Source organism: Notolepis coatsorum (genome assembly GCF_963971535.1).
Source record: "Notolepis coatsorum genome assembly, chromosome: 1".
Classification (NCBI taxonomy): Eukaryota; Metazoa; Chordata; class Actinopteri; order Aulopiformes; family Paralepididae; genus Notolepis; species Notolepis coatsorum.
The window spans coordinates 239,176,078-239,192,412 of NC_140165.1; the positions used below are offsets into that span (position 1 = coordinate 239,176,078).

General features: G+C 44.7%; 1 protein-coding gene across 1 annotated transcript in view; it reads left to right on the plus strand.

Moving 5' to 3' along the window:
- The first annotated feature begins 2,546 nt into the window (after positions 1 to 2,546).
- The window catches only part of dlc (deltaC), a 48,964-nt gene continuing 35,175 nt past the window's right edge, over positions 2,547 to 16,335 (plus strand). The window contains 7 exon segments of the mRNA XM_084335534.1: positions 2,547 to 2,867; positions 3,698 to 3,929; positions 3,932 to 3,945; positions 4,780 to 4,840; positions 5,155 to 5,412; positions 7,046 to 7,237; positions 16,124 to 16,293. Coding sequence (XP_084191660.1) covers positions 2,814 to 2,867; positions 3,698 to 3,929; positions 3,932 to 3,945; positions 4,780 to 4,840; positions 5,155 to 5,412; positions 7,046 to 7,237; positions 16,124 to 16,293 — 981 coding nt within the window. The 5' untranslated portion in view covers positions 2,547 to 2,813.

Consider the following 16,335-nt stretch of genomic DNA (forward strand, 5'->3'; position numbering starts at 1 on the left):
CCAGAGTTCATAGTTCTCTGCTTTTCCATTGAATGGTGGCTCTTTGTCCTCCCTCTGGCCGCCACGCGTTCCAAGGTGGGGTTCTCCCCCTCGCCTCCGCCGTGCCCAGCGGGCGCCACACGCTCCGAGGCGGGTTCTCCCCTTGCCTCCGCCATGCTCAGCATGTTCCGTCTCCCCCGGCGCCGCCTCCTCGGGCTCTTGTCGCTGCCTTCCAGCAACTCCCGGCTGCTGCCTTATTGGCTCTCCTGTGTGTCTTCTTGGCTTTCATCCTCTTCGTTAATGGTATGCTTCGCTTTTACTCTTGTTGGCCTAGCGACTAGCCACGCAGTTCTCCAGGTGCTATCCTAGCCATATAACTTCAGCTAAGCTTACTACAGTACCTCCACTATTTCGCCCCCGCGTTATCTGGGCCATAACCTGTTAACAGAACTCAACTTAGGGCGACAATAATGTGGTCAATAGGCATGGTTTCTATCTTGTGCCTGAACTGGCGTGGCTTCTTTTATTCACATGGTGGGAGCATTAACACATGAGTCCTCTCTTACTGAGAGACTGGGGGGGGAGAGAAAGAAGGGGAGGAGACACAGATACTTATACTCGTCACCTGGTAGTACTCCAGAGTGTCTCCGCCTAGAACGCCCTCCAGTGGACACAGATATATATGCAGTTAGACAGTTACAGACAATCCCACACAGAGCTTCTACCTTCAACAGCGACTTCTCCGGGACCTGAGCCAATTGACCGATATAGCTGCCCATGATTGATTGATTGATTGATTGAAAACTTTATTAACAGATTGCAGAATGGGTACAATACTGTACAGCTCAATACACACAATTGTTAAGGGGATGCAGACCAGAGAAAGAGACTTCGTCTTGTTTACATCAGGGTCCCCCATTTTCAATTAATCAGGACACATATGACATACATGACATACAGATAGACAGTACTGCTACATCTATACATTTATGACATACCAGATTTGCAAATACAGTACTGTTTGCGATACAAAAAGAGTCCAGAAAAGAGAGTATATACATTTGACGTAAAACTGTACATTGGAGGAGGTTGGGTGGGTTGGGTGGGTGGCTGACGATTGATAGAGGACTATGATGTGGGCTTCTCAAGATGTTGAGATAAGCTTATCAAATTCTAGAGGTGGAGAGAGAGAGAGAGAGAGAGAGAGAGAGAGAGAGAGAGAGAGAGAGAGAGAGAGAGAGAGAGAGAGAGAGAGAGAGAGAGAGCGAGAGAGAGGGGGGGGTATTCCATAGTGCCATTCATTATCATACAGCTGTAGCCAGCCTCCAGTCCTCTCTCTCTCTCTCTCTCTCTCTCTCTCTCTCTCTCTCTCTCTCTCTCTCTCTCTCTCTCTCTCTCTCTCTCTCTCTCTCTCTCTCTCTGATCTTCTACAAACCAATTATCTGACATCTTCAGAGTGACCCCCTATGTATTTTCTTTTCTCTCTCTGTCAAATGCCAAATATGCGCTTTTTACGCATGTGGGCAGACCCCCGACCCCCAGCCCCCCCCCCAAACACACACACACACACACACGATCCAAGACCCATGGCTCCAAACCCCAAGAAAACAACAAAAGGACCCTTCAGAATCTCTCTGTCTCCACACACAATAAGCTTCTTCTAAACTTCGCTGGTTTAACGACTTACACGCGTCGGAACAATTACTATTCTTCAGGGGAATTAGAGGGGTGTGCACCCCCCCCCTCCTTCCCATTCTCTGTTCTCCTCTCCTCACCCCCCCCACCGCCCCCTGGGCCCCCCCTTCCCCTCGCCGTTGTCCGGTGGTAGAGAAAGCGCGAGGGATAAAAACATCTCGTGAAAGAATAGCGGCACGCGACACACACGAGGAAAACAAAAAGAGAGAGAGAGAGAGAGATGCTAATAGGAATTGAATGACTGGTTGGTTTGAGTAAAAGTTTGAAGGCCAAGCAATAACCACGCTGTGTTTACATGACTGTTACTACTCAAATGTTGTATCACCCCCCCCCCCCCATATAGGCTATATAGTAGTATGTAATGTATATATATATATAACTCATCCAATTAAGGCCACTTTGTTGGGGACGCACGCGATTTATTGTGCAAATGATATACGTTTCTTTTTTTTGTGTGACCAATTTGACATATAGGCATTTTGCTTACCAGAGCGACGGTATACACATATATATACACATGATGTGAGAAACATATTGTTAATAACCCTATAACTCTAACCCTTTTGTTTTGGAACAGGTGAATAAAGAACATTGCCCGCACAGCCTTCTGTCGTCTAGAAAAAACTTTTACAAGCTTTTATTATGGTTGGCAACTTGGCATTTTGTTATATTGCCCCTAATTGCCTTCTTCGGCGCGGCGGTGAAAGCGAACTCCTCTCTTGTTGCTGCCTATGGGCCGACTCCTCCTCAGCCCCCCCCCCCCCCACAGCCCAGCCCCCCACCCCCCCAGCCCCCCCCCCCCCCCCAGCCTCCTCCCCCGGGGTATAAAACCGCCGCGGCGCCAGGAGGCACGCAGTCCAGAGTCACACCAACCGCTGCCCAGAGGAGCGAGAAGGAGTCTAAATCCAACCTATTTTTTTTGTCAATCAAGATCCACTGATTCAAGTGATTTACCGACCTGAACAAGTGAATAAGTGTTTTTTTGTTTTTATTTTTTTTATCCCCCCCCCTCACTCCGGGGCATTTCCCCCTACTGCTTTTGGAACACTTGGATTTATCTTTTTTTTCCTAATCTAAACTGGATTTCTAGCGTTGTCTGCTCAGTTCACGTATATAGCGGCAAGGACGCCGACAAGAACATGGCGCGTTTGTTATTAACGTGTCTTTTAGCGTTGATAATATCAACGCAACTGGTAAGTAAGCTGCATTAGAATGACGACCTTACCTGTAACGTATGCAGCCGTGCACCCTGGCAGATTCAGATCGTTTTATTTGCCATATAATAATAATAATAATAATAATAATAATAATAATAATAATAATAATAATAATAATAATATAATAATAATAATACATTTAATCTATAGATTGCACACCTTAAACTCAGTGAGATCTCAAGGTGCTAGATCGATGCAACAAGTACAATGTGATTCTTACTATCCGTTTGCTCCACAGCATACAGGAATAAAAGCAGGTATTTACAGACAATAAACTGTCTGTGTGGTATGTGCAATAACATAAGTACAAATACGTATAAGTAAATAAAAATAAGTACACATTGGACAAGATTTTGATTCAACAACGTGCGCTCTTTAACCCTTTCACTGCCACACTACAGAAGGTTAACCTATAGTTTACTGTGATAGTAAAGGGGTTAACTTTCTGTAGTGTGGCAGTGAACGAGTTAACCTGCTGTTGTGTGTGGCAGTGAAAGGGTTAACCTTCTGTGTATTGTCGCAGTGAAAGGGTTAAGTAGTAGTAGTAGTAGTAGTAGTGCGGCAGTGAAAATGGGTTAAGCACAGATTCAGATTCAGAGTTTTATTTGCCACATGGAATCAATACATACAGTGCGCTGATAGTCTCTCTCTCTCTCTCTCTCTCTCTCTCTCTCTCTCTCTCTCTCTCTCTCTCTCTCTCCTCTCTCTCTCTCTCTCTCCTCTCTCTCTCTCTCTCTCTCTCTCCTCTTCTCTCTCTCTCTCTCTCTCTCTCTCTCTCTCTCTCTCCCCCCCTCTGTCTCCTCCAGATTGAGTCCTCCGGGGTGTTCGAATTGAAGGTCCACTCGTTCAGCAGCGCCCGCAGTTTGTGTAAATTTAAATCTCGGCCCCGCGACTGCCAGATCTTCTTCAGAGTGTGTCTGAAACACTCGCAGGACGTGATCAGCCCCGAGCCGCCGTGCACCTACGGCGTGGGCTTCACCGACATCTTCGGTGCCGACATCACCTCCATCTCCGGGAGCGCGCCCATCCGAGTACCTTTCACTTCAAGTGGCCGGTAGGTTGACATGACATTAATATATTATGTTTTACCTTTGTTAACAGTAGGCATCTATGATATAGCACTGATATTAATATGTTATTAACCAGTATAGGTCTCTACCTGATATAGCACTGATATTAATATGTTTTACCTTTGTTTAACTAGGCATCTATATAGCACTGATATTAATATGTTATTAACCAGTAGGTCTCTACCTGATATAGCACTGATATTAATATGTTTTACCTTTGTTTAACCAGTAGGCATCTATGATATAGCACTGATATTAATATGTTTTACCTTTGTTTACCATGAGGCCTGCCCTCTACCCGATACAGCACTGATATTAATACTGTTTTTACCTTTGTTTAACCACTAGGCCTCTAGCCGATACAGAACTGATATTAATACTGTTTTTACCTTTGTTTAACCACTAGGCCTCTAGCCGATACAGAACTGATATTAATACTGTTTTACCTTTGTTTAACCAGTAGTAGGCCTCTGCCTAATACAGTGCGACAAAACAACTATATGCACTAGAACTACGCTGTTTATTGGATGAGCTTTGTCGGTCTTAGACCACGATGAGACTCATTTTCAACGTCAACTTGCACACATGGAAGCTGTAAAACAAGTAAATGAGGATAGGTATACCAAAGTTGGCTGTAATTGGTGCCATGATGATCTTTCCCACGAAAAGTTGCCTGTATAGCATGATATATGGATAAATATATAGCAACGCTATGTGTGTGAGAGTGAGCAGCAATACACGGCAGCAGTATTTTCACCAAACATTATCATTATTATCACACTTCACATGCATCTTACTTATGATTCTTATTATTTCAGGGGACATTTTCACTGATCATTGAAGCATGGAACGCAGAATCTTCAGATGATTTGTCTACAGGTAAGGAGGATGCTGTCCCGCACCTTCACCACTAGGGGGAAACCAACAACACCGATCTGGTCTGAACGGCATCACATCTCTATGAAACCCTAATGGTCTTCTCCCAGAGCACCAGAACAATTTCATCCCTTATCCTTTATCAGTAATATATTCATAGGGCTCAGGCAGAATAACAATATTAGGTTAGCCCACCCATATCTTCTAGAATATGGTATTCACTCACTAATAATGGACAAAATTAATTTGTTAATGTTTAATGTTATAACAGTATATATCTACAGGCAAAACAAATGTCTTCTTCTCCCACTTGCCAGAGAACCAGAATAACCTGATCAGTCGACTTGCCACTCGTCGGAGACTAGCAGTAGGGGAGGACTGGTCACAGGATGTCCATTTCGGGGAGCAAAGTGAGCTCAGATACTCCTACCACGTCATCTGCGACGAGTACTACCACGGCGAGGCCTGCTCCGACTACTGCCGGCCCCGGGACGACACCTTCGGCCACTACACCTGCGACTCCGCCGGCCACAGGCTCTGCCTCCCCGGGTGGAGTGGCGAGTATTGCTCGGATCGTAAGTGTTCATATCCACCGAGCCAAAGGCAGAGCTCCAATTATTTGGCGCTTACGTTCTGTTTTTTTTTTTAAGTCTAGGGGGAAAGTCTGGAGTAGCTAAAGCTATGGCTGTAGCCTAGTTTGTATCCTCATGAGTTATTTGGTTACTGGACATTTGTTTGGGGGGCATTCAGATAGTTAGAGTTTTACTAGTTGAGCGTGGGTGGCAGGCAGCTAACTCACTACTCTATTTAACGGTTGCCTCATCATTTAATTACATTTTTTTTATTTTTTTTATTTAACCTTTATTTAACCAGGAAGTCCCATTGAGATACAAGATCTCTTTTCCAAGGGAGACCTGGTCAAGATAACAGCAATAACATTTGCGATACATCACACAAGAACATAATAAAAGTGCATGTATACAATACATCACATGGAAACACAAAAACAGAAAACACAAAACAGAATAGTCTACATGATAGTAAAAGTGTATGACAGGGTAATACAGTAATTTTGCAGTGGGGACCGACTACAGAAAGCAGCGACATTCTTCTTGTGGGAAGTTATGTTAGAGAGATTTAAATGAGCCGAGAGAGACCAGGTGGATATGGTCCTGTAGCCCATTCCATGCCCAAGGTGCGAAGCGAGAAAAAGCTGTCCTTCCTATAGGCCTATATTATTTTAGATCTACCTTAGGCAAGTTATTGTTATTGTTTGTATAAAATAAAATAATATATACATTGGAGTAGATATCCACAGGCCTACAGTGGGAGGGGGCAGGGTGTGTGCGGGGGGGGGGGGGGGGTCAAGATTAGAGAAAAAGGACATGGCCCGCGCGTAATTCTGCAGCAGCAGCAGCCTTGAAATAGTTAAGTCAAGCAGCAGTTGTCAACGCCATCCTTGGCTGGGTTTTAGACTGAGGAGAAGAAGAAAAAAAATCGCCTATAGCTTCTGTCGCTTCTAATGTGTGTGAGTTGGTTGGTTCTGAGGTCTGTTCCTTTTGTTTGGCTCTCAACAATGGGGCCCGGGGGCCGGGGTCTGCCCGCTTTAACAGGCACACGCGCTGGAACTTAATGTGCGCTCCCTTGCGTGAAAAGAGACGGCATGTGTTGCTTTTGTTGTGCGCACCAGCTGCTTCGTTAAATACGCGCGCGCGTGTGAGAGTGTGAGTGCATGTGTATCTGTGTGTGTGTGTGTGAGAGTGTGAGTGCGTGTGTATCTGTGTGTGTGTGTGTGAGAGTGAGTGCGTGTGTATCTGTGTGTGTGTGCGTGTGCAAGAGAGAGGCCCTGTCTGGGCTGAGATGAGGGTGGGGGGGGGGGGTGTTTTCTGATGTGAGTGTAGAACAGGGAACACACATCACACACTCAAACACACAGACAGAGCGAGCTCATACTTATGTTCTCCCTATCTGTCTCCATCTCTCTCTGTCCCCTCTCTTCCTCCCTCTCTCCTTATCCCCGCTCCCCTTTCACCTCTTTCATTCTTTCTCTCTCTCCCTCTCATCTTTCCTCTCTCTCCGTCTATCTCTCCCTCTCCTCTCTCTCTCCTCTCTGTCTATCTCTCTCTCTCCTCTCTGTCTATCTCTCTCTCTGCCCTCTCTCCTCTGCCCTCTCTCTCCTCTCTGCCCTCTCTCTCTCCCTCTACACAGCCATCTGTGCGGCGGGGTGCAGTGAGAAGCACGGTTACTGTGAGACGCCCGGGGAGTGCTCGTGTCGGCTGGGGTGGGAAGGCGCCCTGTGTGACGAGTGCGCTCGATACCCAAGCTGCCTGCACGGCACCTGCCAGCAGCCCTGGCAGTGCAACTGTAAGGAGGGCTGGGGAGGACTGTTCTGCAACCAGGGTGAGTGAAGCCTCCATGTTGTATGTATGCACTGATACCACCTTTCCACTGCCGATACAGAGTTCTGACCCAGACCGTCAGTGTTGTATGTATGCACTGATACCACCTATTCACTGCCGATACAGAGTTCTGACCCAGGCCGTCAGTGTTGTATGTATGCACTGATACCACCTATTCACTGCCGATACAGAGTTCTGACCCAGGCCGTCAGTGTTGTATGTATGCACTGATACCACCTATTCACTGCCGATACAGAGTTCTGACCCAGGCCGTCAGTGTTGTATGTATGCACTGATACCACCTATTCACTGCCGATACAGAGTTCTGACCCAGGCCGTCAGTGTTGTATGTATGCACTGATACCACCTATTCACTGCCGATACAGAGTTCTGACCCAGGCCGTCAGTGTTGTATGTATGCACTGATACCACCTATTCACTGCCGATACAGAGTTCTGACCCAGGCCGTCAGTGTTGTATGTATGCACTGATACCACCTATTCACTGCCAATACAGAGTTCTGACCCAGGCCGTCAGTGTTGTATGTATGCACTGATACCACCTATCCACTGCCGATACAGAGTTCTGACCCAGACCGTCAGTGTTGTATGTATGCACTGATACCACCTATCCACTGCCGATACAGAGTTCTGACCCAGACCGTCAGTGTTGTATGTATGCACTGATACCACCTATTCACTGCCAATACAGAGTTCTGACCCAGGCCGTCAGTGTTGTATGTATGCACTGATACCACCTATTCACTGCCGATACAGAGTTCTGACCCAGACCGTCAGTGTTGTATGTATGCACTGATACCACCTATTCACTGCCGATACAGAGTTCTGACCCAGACCGTCAGTGTTGTATGTATGCACTGATACCACCTATCCACTGCCGATACAGAGTTCCGACCCAGGCCGTCAGTGTTGTATGTATGCACTGATACCACCTATTCACTGCCGATACAGAGTTCTGACCCAGACCGTCAGTGTTGGGTCACTGGATGAAAATGACAGAGATACAGTATGATACCTTCTTCTATGGGGGCTTTCTCACTAACCATTCGGGGTCGAATCACAGCCCGATCGCACCAAAATAGGGTGTGATCGTCCTACTGAGAACGCTCCCCCCGTCACCGGGGACGCTGATTCGCTCCAAACCTGGACCGCTGGAATAGGTGGTTTCGGGTGCACGCCAGTGAGAGTGGGGGGCGTGGTGTGCATGCTTTCATGCTTGCTTGAATTTTGGGCAGATAAAAACATACAGCAACAACTGGACAATACCCACAAAAACGATATTTATGGGCAATTTGGCGAGTTTAGACCTCAACCAAACAAGCATGTTGAGCCTCACGGCTCAGTGGATGAAAACTTCGAGATGAAGCCACGTTACAAGCACAAGACTTCCCTGGCTCGCATTAGGCCTGGCAATTTTTTTGCCATTGCTATGTCTACTATACATTGGTTTCTTGTTCGAATGCATTTATTCCTATAGACCAGTGGTGCCCAACCAGTCGGCCGTGATCGACCGGTAGATCAATGACATGCAATATAATTGACGCAAGCAATGTTAGCTGCTAACTAGTAATAAATAGGCTAAGCTAACTAGCGTTAGCTTAGCGTTAGCGTTAACCCTGGAAAACGCTCAAAGCGGACTCCACGACAGACAGTTCCATTCGTGAGAAAAGGGGGGTGGGTTATATTGACAAGGCTCGACAACAGAGGTTCAAATATAACTTCATATTTATTGGTTATTTGTTTTTTTATATCAGCATCCAGTTTCCACCACTGTGTGTTAAACTCTTCCTGTGTTGACGTTAGAGCGTGACATCATCGCCCGACGCCTACGGCAGCTTACACGCTCAAAACGCAAACCGTAAACAAAACCCGGAGCGCACCAAGACTGCAGTGTGTACGCAAACTAGAGGGGGGAGAGGGAGGGGGGAAGTTCGCACCCAAGGACGGAGTGGAGCTGATTCGACCCCGAATGGCTAGTGAGAAAGCACTCTTCGAGAGATCTAACATGTGTCACGAATGCAGCGAATCAAGTCACTTCACTTTGATTTCTAGCTTGTTTCACACGGTTACACTTGGTGTCCGATTTCAGCGTTGGGGACATTCTCCATCACTGACACCCCATTTTAGCCTGGTATCAGACCGATCTGTATCTGTGTCGTTGCATCCCCAGTTGTAAAGTCTTGGTCTCAAGACCGGTCTTAAAAGGAAATCAAACAGGATGGAAAACAGATGAGAGGAATAACTCTTTGTAGTCTCCTGGCCCCTTCATACTGCATAGACAAGTTGGTATGCAAAATTGGTTTAGTCCATTTTCTAAAATCTTTTTCTTCACTTGGCTGGCCTGTAAACAGAGCCACAGGAAAGATTATTGCAGCATTTATATGGTGTTGGTTCTATCAGGCGGATGGGACCACACAAACACGACACATGTTGACATCCTCTTTAACAAACATTGCTGAACAATCACTAACCTCATTGGGTCTCATTCCCGAACGAATTTACGACCAAAAATGTCCTCTTAGGCAGATTTCTGCCCATTTAAGACATATTAGGGCTGGGAGCGCGAGTCCCCAAACTTTCCTGAGATCAGATTTGAGCGTGGCTGAGAGCAGCTTTAAGAGTGCTGAGGAGCACTCTTATGATTGATTGACTAATTGAAAATTTTATTAACTTGACAGACTGTGTTCTCATAGTGATTCCTTCATGTTAACGCTACAGGCCTCCTTGGAATTAATTACTTAATCATAATTAAAATAAATATGACAATATTTGTACGATGAGAAATTACGCATTTGATGTCGGAAAAATTAATAATATGGATTAATCTGATCACAGGGCAGCTGCTTATCCATATCTGAACCAGCTATTTTGGACAAATGTATAATTACTTTAATTACTCAGATATTCAAACACAATTATGCAATTATTGTGAAATGATTGAAAATAATAATTATTTAATGCCTTCTGTGGAATTTGTATTTCTTATTTGTTACACATCTGTTTTAACGATTAATTATATACATTTGAAAGAATGTAGGTCAACATGCAATGTATCCCATTGATTGGTATACAATGGGACAGACCTTTGTTTGATACACGTTGACATTAGGGCCGTTCTTTCAACCTAAAAGTGCATTTTCTTCAACCTCTAACCTAAATTCCTTAGCAACCCGTGTTACCAAGTAAACAAATTACAGAACGGTAGCCAGTTAGCCCGCACCATCCAGGTATTAACGTTAGCTCTCAGAACGGTAGCCAGTTAGCCCGCACCATCCAGGTATCAACGTTAGCTCTCAGAACGGTAGCCAGTTAGTTAGCACCATCCAGGTATTAACGTTAGCTCTCAGAACGGTAGCCAGTTAGCCCGCACCATCCAGGTATCAACGTTAGCTCTCAGAACGGTAGCCAGTTAGCCCGCACCATCCAGGTATCAACGTTAGCTCTCAGAACGGTAGCCAGTTAGCCCGCACCATCCAGGTATCAACGTTAGCTCTCAGAACGGTAGCCAGTTAGCCCGCACCATCCAGGTATCAACGTTAGCTCTCAGAACGGTAGCCAGTTAGCTCATCCAGGTATTAACGTTAGCTCTCAGAACGGTAGAGTTAGCCCGCACCATCCAGGTATCAACGTTAGCTCTCAGATCGGTAGCCAGTTAGCCCGCACCATCCAGGTATCAACGTTAGCTCTCAGAACGGTAGCCAGTTAGCCAGCACCATCCAGGTATTAACGTTAGCTCCCAGAACGATAGCCACATAACCCTCTGCTGGCGCGTGCTGTGCGCGCGCTGCAGAAGGTGTACCACGAGCTGTATATGATGTCAATACATTAATCTAATCTCATTTCGATGGGTCGCAAGACTCGCAAAGCACTTCCGCCATTCCATTTTCACACAGCTGCGTCACTAGTTGCCTTATAAGGAGCTCTGGAGGCGTTGTTTTGTATGCAAATGACCTGAACGGGAACGTGCTTTTGAGTTTAAGATAGAATCACATTCGCCAAGCAGGTACCAGATCTTGTCACAGGTGCGACCGTTTCAGCCACTTAAGACATATTACCAGCACGTTCGAGACTCAGAGTGAACTTGTCATTGATTCTGTCTCAGTGGTTCCAAGATAAGTCTTCCAAAATAACTCTTTGAACATTTTTGGAGAATGAGACCCATTGAGGTTGTGGTATCACAGTGGTGGGCCAAAGCCTTTAAGAGGCCTAATCAGGTCTGGGGTTTGTTTGCAAGACCAACATGAAATCAAATCTGAATAGCTCCCGGGATATAGGCCTTTGACAAGGGACCCCCAGAGTTTTCTGACATTGGTACCAGGTGTATCCCGGTCTCTCCATGTCTGCCTGGAGTTCTCTTGAGGGTTCCAAGGCAAAGCTTGTCTGGTGGTGGTGCTTGACACTGGTTTTCATAGTATGTGCCCTTTCATCTCCATCTTCTTCCTCCAGTTGTCTCTGCTGCTGGTAGTTGTTGTGTCCTCGTCTCACAGATCATTATTGCTGATCTTGTCTGGCCAGTGGATGTTTCCTCTCAAGCAGTTGTTGAGCTGCACCATACTTGAGCTGTGGCTGCACCATAAAGCAGCACCGATTTCATACTGGAGTTGAAGATTCTGTATCCCTCTAGAGCATGGGTTCTCATCTCAAACTTCTTTATACCACAACCCCATTTTATTTAGGATTTCTTTTGGGGACCCCACACTTAACCCTTTCACTGCCGCACTACAGAAGGTTAACCCTTTACTACCCGTCGGTAGTGTGATAGTAAAGGGTTAACCTTCTGTAGTGTGGCAGTGAAAGGGTTAACCTGCTGTCATGTGGCAGTGAAAGGGTTAACCTTCTGTAGTGTGGCAGTGAAAGGGTTAATGTATCGCATAATTTTAACTTTGAATTAAGGAATATCACAATAAAAGCACACGTTGTTGAACTTGATCATGCATATTTATTAGAACATTTAATTACAGCACTATGTTATCAATACACATTTATAAAACAAGGCATATTTAGCCAAAATATGTTGCCAGAACATTAAAAAAAAAATCTTTTTACTTGCCAATGCACAACCCCACTGTCACCTACCCGCGACCCCACTTTGGGTCGCGACCCGTAGTTTGAGAACCACTGCTCTAGAGTGCCAGATGTACTTGAGCTGTAACAGCTTGTCCTCGCCTATTCTTGCTTTGACATCCACATCTGTACCTCCCTGTTTGTCAATGATACTCCCAAGTAGGTAAATGCCGGGCTCTACTTCTTTGAGCCTGTTGCCTTCAAGCATCATTGGTTCAACACTGGTTACATTCATCCTCATGATCTTCACCCTTATGGATGTTAGGTCCTTCTTGTGAGGAGGAGCTGCAAGTGTTCATCTGATGGTGGTTGTGTGACAATTGTGCCAAGTCGTCTGCAAAGTCTAGATCATCCAGCTGTGTCTAATCCACTGGATTCCCTTCTTTCTTTGTTCAGTTGTGGTTCTCATTACCCAGTCGATGGCTAGTAGAAACAAGAATGGAGATGATAGACCACCCTGTCTGATCCCAGTCTTGGTCTCGAACTGGTTGGTAACCTGTCCTTCATGTATCACTCTAGAGGTCATTCCAGCATAGCTATTCGTGATAAAGTTCACCAGCTTAAAGCTTTACACACTACATGACTTTAGAATTGACCAGATCGTAATACTATTCACTAGGGGTGTAACGGTACACAGAAGCCACGGTTCGGTACGTACCTCTGTTTTGGGGTCACGGTTCCATACGAGTTCGGTAAAACAGGAAAAAAGCAACAAAAGTCCCAAACGCATAAGGCTAGGTTTATTTTCATTTATTTTGAACAGACAGTAGTGCAAGTTATACCTAGTTCTCTCTAAAGCAGGGGTTCTCAACCTTTCTGCTGCAAAGGCACCCCTGTGTTCAATAAAAGATTCCAGGGCACCCCTACATACGATAAAGACTTTTCCGGTCCTGTCTTTTTTGCTACAATGATGACAAAAGTGCTTGCTTTCAAAATAATGTTTATTTAAGAAACCGGGAAACACATTTGTGTGTATATGCAGGCTATATAATGCATTATTAACAGGTGTTTCAGGTCTAAATGGCTTAGTACTGTTGACATTACACTGCTTGTAGTAGTAAATCAAATAGCATATTTCTTTAAATAAAATTACAGAAAATTATCACTAAAGTGCTATCTGTTGCAGCTGCACACCTTTCCATAAAAATAGCATATTTGGATAAGTGTGACAATTTCTCAAAAACTGAAAATCATGTATTTTTTTTTAAATACAGAAAAGGATCACTAAAGTGCTATCTGTTGCAGCTGCACTGTTCTCCATAAAAATAGCATATTTTGATAAGTTTGACCATTTCTCAAAAACAGAAAATCATGTATTTTTTTTAAATACAGAAAAGGATCACCAAGTTACCATTTCTCAAAAAATATAAATAAATACAGAAAATAAGCACTCGTTCATTCAGTGGACATTTCTAGCTCAATGCGAGGTCTGCTGCTGCTGGCTAATAATACGGCCAATATGTGGGGAGATCTTTGACAAGGCAACACGCATGTCACCCTCAAGGCTCAACTTGGCCCTATATTTTGTTTTCAGAGCTGTCATGGATGAAAAGCCAGCTTCACACAGATATGTGGTGCTGAATGGTATCAACACCTTAACTGCTGCATCATGAGATACTTGGTACTCAGCACCACACTTTGAAACTAGCTCTCCAGGTGGTATCAGATGAGATTTCAATGAGTTCTTCCAAGAGTTTGGATGGAGATGTGTCAGGAAGCTTTGTCTCAATGTTGTCTGTAAATGTTTTTTTTATCCAGAGTAACTTGGTGATCCTTTTCTGTGTTTTATTAAATAATGAGAAATGGTCAAACTTATCCAAATATGGTATTTTCATAGAAAACAGTGCAGCTGCAACAGATAGCATTTTAGTGACAATTTTCTGTAATCCAAAAAGAAGTAAAAATTATTATTATTTTTAATAAATCTCAAGGCACCCCTGGCAGCTCTCTGCGGCACCCCTGTTGAGAACCGCTGCTCCCCCCTGAGATAGCTGGTACAGCCTGGCCCTGTAGTGCATCAAGCTGTAAACACAACAGTGAACATACACTCTTGCATAGGTCATATTTCTATACAGGGCTGATACAAATAACAATCACAATCACCTACAGAACTGAAAAGCATATCTTATGTTATAAAAGTACAAAATAAATAGAATACAAAATAATTTCCATATCATCAAGCCTCACTTATTATCAACAATTTCCATATAATCTAGCCTCACTTATTATCAACAATTTCCATATAATCTAGCCTCACTTATTATCAACAATTTCAATATCATCTAGCCTCACTTATTATGATCTAGCCTAACTTATTATCCATTTGGCCACACTTATCATCTAGCTTAATTTATTATCATCTATTTCCATATAATCTACAGTAGCCTCACTTATTATCATCTAACTTCACTTATTATCATCTCTTTCCATATAATCTAGTCTCACTTATTATCATCTAGCTTCACTTATTATCATCTAGCCTGTTCATACGCAGGTCGCGTTAGTAGAACTGGGTTTTTTATTTCCCACTCACAGTTAATGAAGTGGGCGGTCACTGCGGTCACTGCGAGATAGCTTTCAGTAGCACGGGAGGTCCATCCATCCGTTGTTAGTGCAACGGCGGGTGCAGTGGACAGCTCGTGCTCAATCACTGCTCGTGTGCGCCTGTAAAGGGCTGGAACCATGGACTGGCTTATGTACGCACGGGGTGCGACAGTGTAACGAGGCTCGAGCACTTTTAATAAATGTTTGAAGCCGGGTTCCTCTACTTTAACGTGAAGGCGTCCGCGTTGTTTTGGTGTGTCGTCTTCTTCTGCTGTTCTTGTTGACGTTTGGCAAATAGCGTTTAGGTGCTTTATCGCCACCTTCGGGATTGGAGTGTGGATCAAAACTGACTGATTCAGACGTATTCTTTGTATGGCTGCACGTACCGAACCGTGGCGTCCGTACTGCGAAGTCACGGGACGAATACATGTACTGTTACACCCCCCTACTATTCACACAACACAGCTTTCTGTCTTGTAATCGGGAATCTTGAAATCAACCTACAATATCTTTCTATCCCTATCCCTCACTATCCCTGACGAGTCTGTGACTGAGCCTGGTCTCTGTGCCAGTCTCTATTTCTCTGTCATTCTCTCTCTCTCCACTTACTAACTTCTCATTCATATTCTCATTGTGGATATTCAGAATATGAAACTCTTATCGACAAATTCAGGCAATAAATACACCTTAGAAGTTTGCTAAATCCTTACGATCATAATAACAAGCTGGCGGAGAACAAAGCCAAGTTGTCAACCACACATAGGTTTGATTTCCGAGTGGATTTAGGAAGCAGCAATCTGTCCGTATCTATCCCAGAGCCTGTTATCAAACAGTTGTACTTCTGTGTGGTCTCAATGGTGGCTTGTTATTTTTGGCCTTGCTGTAATGCCACTATCATGTGTAACAGGTGTCTTTCATGCAGTACTCACATCACGTGGTCCAAGTCAAATAGCACTGATTGTAGCAGCTGTCATTCATGCGTACGTATCTATTGACCCAGTTTCAAACCACGAGTCCTGTGCTTGCCAACATGAAAGTCAGCAGCACCACTACCGGTCGAGCTAAACAAAAAGCGCACTCTTGATTTAGCCCGAAGGGTAGTAGTATTTATAGTCCATGAGCCAGACCAGATAATTGCCACCACCTAAAGTGGCAACATCTGGTCTGTCACCCGTCCTTGGTAGGCTAGTGACTTGTCAACACAGTTGGGCTTGTTTGTTGTTTACATTTGTTGTTCTTTGTTGTGTTATTATTTCCAGACCTTAACTACTGCACCAACCACAAGCCATGCCAAAACGATGCCGCCTGCACCAACACTGGGCAGGGCAGCTACACCTGCACCTGCCGGCCCGGTTACAGCGGCAACAACTGTGAGATAGAGACCAACGAGTGCGACAGCAACCCCTGCAAGAATGGAGGCAGCTGCAATGTAAGTATCAACAATACACACAATTTGGTGCAGCCATGGCTG